At 44.4% G+C, this 6,409-nt stretch overlaps 1 protein-coding gene across 1 annotated transcript; it reads right to left on the reverse strand.

The window, feature by feature from the left end:
* Nucleotides 1-415: 415 nt before the first annotated feature.
* pcdh8.1 (protocadherin 8, tandem duplication 1) lies at nucleotides 416-3,965 on the reverse strand. The gene is made up of 4 exons (XM_085765431.1): nucleotides 1,529-3,965; nucleotides 1,328-1,398; nucleotides 940-1,073; nucleotides 416-771 (listed from the first exon to the last, which is right to left on the reverse strand). Exons 1-4 carry the CDS (start codon nucleotides 3,890-3,892, stop codon nucleotides 422-424), a joined length of 2,919 nt encoding a protein of 972 aa, XP_085621557.1. The 5' UTR covers nucleotides 3,893-3,965; the 3' UTR covers nucleotides 416-421.
* Nucleotides 3,966-6,409: the final 2,444 nt, after the last annotated feature.

The following is a 6,409-nucleotide window of genomic DNA, read 5'->3' on the forward strand; positions in this document are numbered from 1 at the left end:
GATCATCACTGACTAGAGTCTTGATCATGTAGACTCAAACTGGGTGAAGAGTTCTACATGTTTACATATTCAGCTCGGGATTTCTGATGGCAAGGGAATAATATTTTATCTTCAAAATCAGATGTTTCTAAATTGAAATGATTCGTTATCTTGTTTCGTTATATTGGCCACGTTATCATATTTGGGAACATCTTGGAATAAATGGCAGTTTGTTTATTTCAATCACCCTTTTTAATGTGAAAAAAGAATCAAAAGAGTGCATCATAACATACATTACACTGAAAGTCAAATAACATAACATGAATAAACATACTCTGCTCATCAGAAAATATATATACACCTGTTAATCATATAATGAGAATCAGCTTTACAAATATTTACATCTCTCTGGAACGTTGTAATCAGCTCAATCAACACATTTTTAAAAGATAGTTGCGACCTCTGATGCTGTCGCCACAGTTACAAAATTTGGAGTCTGCTTGAGGATTTCTGGACCACCAACATCAGAGTCGTGCTGCTGCTGAGGAAAGTAAGAAGGAAGGGTCCCGGTCCTGCAGAACGCCTGCATGCTGCTTCTAGACTTTGGCCTGTTTGTGCCATAAGCAGAGTCCTTCCATGAGTGGGGAAAGCCATGAGGATTGTTGAAGACGGGCACGGGGGAGAAGCCTATAGAGTAGGCGTTGTCTCTGGGGGATCTGAAGCTCTGTGATGGTATTGCACAGTAGGTGCCTTGGCAATCCCCAGATAAGCTGTTGGCAGCACTGGATGAACCTGAGATAACAATGAGATAGAGGGAAAATAAGGATGAGAAATTGTTGGCATAGATATTACATGACCACCATTTATCATTGATGTCATTCTGGCGAGTGTTTTGAATGTTTATGCTCCATTCAGCCGTGTGTGACGTCAAAACGTCAAAACACAGAATGGAGAACTCACTTTTTAGTCTCGGTTGGAAGGTGCTGAAGTTTTTCTTTCCTCCGTCGCCACTGATGTCAGAGTCGCTGTCGTTGAAGTCACTGTCCCCTTTGCCGCTGTCCTTCACGCTCAGCTGGTCAGTGTTGCCAATGACACTGCAAATACAATCAACAGATACAGCATGAGCCACCACTGCACCACATTAGCTTGATTATTGATGTTTTCTTTTTTTTTTAAATAGAAAAGCCTGCCAGTCTCTCTGTTACCCATCTAACCTCATTCCACTAGAGTGCCACAAGCAGCAAATTGTATGCATGGCACATGTTAACTACCCTCTCTGTTAAGTGAGATTTGACTGTGAATAAAACATATCCTATCTGAGAAAAGAAATTACATTTAGTTGTCTTACCTCACTTGCAAGCAGTATTTGTCACCTTGCCACACAGACGTTGGTTGGAAATGTTTGGAGGGCAGGAACATCTAAGAGAACGAACAAAATGACAGCAGAGAGCTTAGTTTCCATTTCTGGCACAAAGATCAAGGCAGCACTTGGGAACATCATGTGCATATGAAAATAAAAGATGAAAGAATATTCCTGTAGTTGACTCACCTTTGTCTCCGAGTCCCCGCTCCTCTGCTCATACAGGGAGGATTCATCCAAAGATGATGAGGTCCTCTCGTGGAAGAAGCCCCGTTGACCCGTGTATATGTTTGGCTCTGTGGAGCCGAGCATGGGCAGGGGCCTGCTGTCAAACAGGCTGTGACACACTTCCCTCTTGGTGCCGCGGCCTCTCCCCCCACGGCTGAGTTTGCATGTGACAACAACAACCACTATTGCAATCAGCAACAATGCACAACCCCCGCTGAGCATAATAATGATAATTAGTGAGCCATCCAAACCGGAGCCTTCTTCATCACCACTTGACCGCAACACAATGACGACCTGGTCTTCAGAGGGCTCTGTGTCTGAGACAACAAACCTAATAGTGGCACTGCTAGACAGCGGGGACCTGCCATTGTCACTCACTGCGATTTTCATTTCCAGCACGTCTCCCATTTCAGCCGTCAGCCATTGTTTCAAAGCAATCTCTCCGGTGTCTTTGTTCATTGTAAAAAGCTTTGAATCATCTTGTACGATTTGGTAGGAGAGCTCACCGTTCATCCCCTCATCCCCATCTTCAGCTGATACTCGAAGGGCAAGATAGCCAGAAGGTGCATTAAAAGGCAAGGGGATATCAGCAGAGTCATTCAGGAGGGTGGGGAAGGTGAAGTATGGATAGTTGTCATTCTGATCCACCACTCTAATCCTGATTGTTGATGTGCTTGAAAGAGAGGGGGAACCTCGGTCCTCTGCTTGGATTACCAGCTCAATCTGCTGAAGAGTCTCATAATCAAAAGATCTTAAAGTAAACAAAGACCCAGAGAGAGCATCTATGGAAACATAAGTGGACACTGGGGAGCCTGACACCTCTGAATCCATCAGTTTATAAGTCACTTTGGCATTTTTTCCCACATCAGGATCTCGGGCAACAACAGTGGTTATATATGAACCTGGGATGTTATTTTCCAGGACTGAAACTTCATAAAGTGACTTGCTAAAGAGAGGGGGGTTGTCATTCTCATCTGTCACACGGATGGTGTACTGTCTAACAGTTTTAAAAGGGGGGGTTCCGAAGTCTTCTGCGACCACGGTCAAATTATACTCAGGGATCCTCTCTCTGTCTAAAGTGGTCGTGGTAACAATCATAGAAGTGTCCCCATACGCCTGCTGCAGGATGAAATGCTCGTGCCCGAGGAGGCTGATGCGCACGTACCCGTTGGAGCCAGAGTCCCTGTCCGAGGTGCTGATCAGAGCCACGAAGCTGTCCGCGGCTGCAGCCTCGGTGATGTAGGCGAGACCGTCACTGCTGGAGGTCATCGGCTTGATGCTGATCTCGGGCGCGTTGTCGTTCACGTCCACGACGTTTATCACAACTTTGCAGCTGGACGGGACGGAGTTGGCGCCCAAATCGGACGCGATGATGTGGAGCTCGTACGACCTCCTCTTCTCAAAATCCACCAGCGCCTTCAAGGTCACGTCACCGGAGTACGGGTCGACGTGGAAGAGGCGCGCAGCCTCGGGGGACAGCCGGTCCGGGAAGGCGTAAATCACCTCGCCGTTGACGCCGTCGTCCGGGTCAAACGCGTGAACTTTGAGAACTCGGTGACCCACGGGAGAGTCCTCGTTCAGCTCAACTTTCAGAGAGTTGTGTTCAAACGTCGGGCTGTTGTCATTAAAGTCCAGCACTTCGATATTAACAGTCATTGACCCGCACATTTCAGGCACTCCCCCGTCACACGCGGTCACTTCGATGGTGTAGGAGTCCTCCACCTCTCTGTCGAGTTCCCTCTCCAGCACCAGGTCTGCAAACTTCACCCCGTCCTCTCTCTCGCGCACCTCAATGGCAAAGTGAGTGGAGGGGGAGATGTTGTAGCTCTGAATGTAGTTTTCACCCACGTCCTGGTCCAGAGCGACGAGCAGCGGGAACCTGGAGTCCAGTGGGACGTTCTCCACTATCTCCAGATGTGTCTCGTTGCGCAGAAAGCGGGGCGAGTGGTCGTTGATGTCTTTCACCTCGATCTCGACGTGGATGAGTTGAAACTTTTCTCTCGAGAAGGCCACAATATCGAAGGCGATGAAGCAGCGTGGGGACCTGGGGCAGAGCTGCTCTCGATCAATTGTCTCTGCTACACTCAGAAGTCCGTCGATCTCCCTCATCTGAATCACAGAGGAGTTGTTTTCTTGCATGAAGCGGAACGACGTGTCGGGGTCATCAGCTGGATCAATCTTTAAATCTTGGGACAAATTGCCTATCTCCGTCCCCGGTGCATCCTCTTCATAGGTGAAATACTTTGTAGTTGTGCACTGAACAGTGCATAAAAATAAACCAAACACAATGCACGAAGCAAATCCTCCAATTTTGCAAAATCCCATGATGAGGGGCTAGAAAACAGTGCCCAGCCGAGTCATAAATGGTGCAGTCACTCTTGATGTCAGGTCCAATCAACACTGCTCAACTCTGACTTTGCACTGGGACTATAAGCCCCGGCGTTATGCAAATAGGCTGCCCCCTCGACCAATGGCCTTCTAGTGGTTCACCAAAAGGAAGACGTCTGGCTCTGCTGAAAGCTGCTGTTCACACTTTTGGGGTGCAAATGGTTGATTAGATAAAGTGATTGTGGGGCTTTAATCAGGCTGATAACAGTGGTGCTTGAATTAATCTGCACATAGAAATTAATTAACCAGTCACTTAGAGGACTGGATTTAATAAGACTAGAGCCATCAGAGGAAGTTGAAGTCTGCCTGTTGAAAGCATGCAGGATTGATTGTGTAAGTTAGTCTCCCAGTTAGAGGAAATTATGCAGAAGCTGGGCTGGATAGAGCTAAATAATGCACGGGGAAAAATCCACTTCAATGAAATAATAACTAGTGGGAATTGCTGCAAAAGTTAACAAAGGCTCACAACATCAGAAACCAGCACGAGCCCTACAGTATAGGTAGACTGAATGTACTTTTGACCCTTTGAAAAACGTGATAGTTAAAATAGTGGTGGAAAGAGCAGTGAGATTTTTTTCGTGTTGACAGGACCAGCAGAATGAAGAAATACCCATCACACATTTCAAGCCCTGTTCAAGTTAATTAAAATAAAACTAAATAATAAACAGTGAATAAAATTGCACCATCACTGCTTTCACAGTAGTTTAAAATATATATTGTATCATTGATATTCTAATGTGAGCAGCATTTTAAGTGATGGGTCGTCAACATGATGCTAATTTGGACTGTTTTATATCTGCTGGATCTTTTAACAATGCATCATATTTCATAGGATTATCATATTTTCCATGTTGAATCTGAATCTACAAAGTACAGCTGTTAGGTGACTTCAGCTGGGTATAAAGTGCAATAATTCCCCCTGAAATGTGGCAGAGTTGCATAAAACAGAAAGGTACTAAAACTGTACTTAAGGGCTCAAGTTAATGTTCAGAGTTACTTTGCCCCAGTGGATAAAAAAAAGATTAAAGGCAAAATAGGGAAGTTGAGAAAACAGGTACTAATGGAGAATGATGGTTTTGTTGTTAGTTGTATGCACATATATGATATATTATAGCACTGTGTTCATTCTGACAGGCTTAAAAACACACAAACCATGAATCCATAAATAAGTGTTAATATAACATTTTTTCAGTCCTCCCACTCATATCTACTCATGCAAACATAAATTATAATGAGAGAGCGCTGTTTCCATCGAGGAGGCACTGACACTGTCTCATCCCTTCAAAGAGCGGAGGAGGAATTTGAGTGTAATGTGCTAAAGAAAACCCACAACGTCAGACAAGTGTCATTTGATTAGCGTTGTGTTTTAGACACCCACATTGTTAATTACACTGAGGATATCTCTATGGTGCCGTGGTAGATGATGATAGATAGTATAATCAGGACCATTGGTATTGTAATAAACATGCAATTGCTTTTAACTGACCCTTTTCAACATTGGCTTTAAAATGGGAAGTCAAAAGAATAAACAAGAAAAGAAAAAAACAAACCAACATTGAATGACTCCCCCCGCCTCCCTGCTCACACACAAACACACACGCTACCAACAGCTCCCATAGTGATAACAAAAGAGCATGAGTCAACCAGACCTTTGTCAACCATATGGGTGATTAGCCTCTGCTGATTAAAAGGCGTCTATGGCCCTTCAAAGGGCTCTTGACACCTCACAAAAGTTGGGGTTGAATTTGTCTGAGCCTGCCCAAAGGGCACACACAGTAAGGTGTTAAAAACCACACAATAAAGAGCCATGTCAGAGATACTTGTGATGCAGTGCAGTGAGAGGGGATAAGGAGCTCTCTGCTGCCATTTTCTAAGAGTTATACAAGCCCAGTTTTTGCTTATATGCCAAATGTGAAAATTCATTTTCCTCTGAAAAATAATGGTCCCTGCTATTTTTGGCAGGAACACCAGGCAGCGTTACGAACAACAGTAGCAAACTGTTAAAACACTTGGTTGCAAAGTTAGCCCATGTGTAATGTATGCTATTGAAAAGCTGCAGTATTTACATATTGGACTTGGAACGTGCTTCAGTCAGATTACATTACAGCAGAAGTAAATGTTTAGAGTTTGCTCTCAAATCCAAAATGCGCTACAGTCAACAAGTGGCTTTCACCAACGCTGAAGCCTGCACCACACCATCAATCATTAATTTAAGTGGTATCTTGGGCTCCACGCTAAGGCAGACCGACGCAAAACTTAACTTAAATCTTTAATCTTAGAGGCGAGACAGCATCAGGTTATCACTTTGCAGCGCTCACCACTGAGCAGGAAATATTCTGACTTCAAGTTGAGTGCAAACCTGATGCATGAGCGTCTGTCTCTCATAATCTACTCCTTTTTGGTTATGTTTATTCGCTCACTATCTCTGTTTTCACCCTTTATTAAAAACAAGAT

Source organism: Trachurus japonicus, chromosome 21 (genome assembly GCF_045865225.1).
Source record: "Trachurus japonicus isolate A0001 chromosome 21, Traja_1.0".
Classification (NCBI taxonomy): domain Eukaryota; kingdom Metazoa; phylum Chordata; class Actinopteri; order Carangiformes; family Carangidae; genus Trachurus; species Trachurus japonicus.

What these genes read in the sequence shown, in the direction of transcription:
- pcdh8.1 (XM_085765431.1), bottom strand. Translation starts at nt 3,892, where the DNA reads ATGGGATTTTGCAAAATTGGAGGATTTGCTTCGTGCATTGTGTTTGGT. An exon ending in GCGGGGACTCGGAGACAAAG is followed by an intron (nt 1,399 to 1,528) that starts GTGAGTCAACTA and finishes TCGTTCTCTTAG; the next exon opens with ATGTTCCTGCCCTCCAAACA. An exon ending in CTTCCAACCGAGACTAAAAA is followed by an intron (nt 772 to 939) that starts GTGAGTTCTCCA and finishes TTGTTATCTCAG; the next exon opens with GTTCATCCAGTGCTGCCAAC.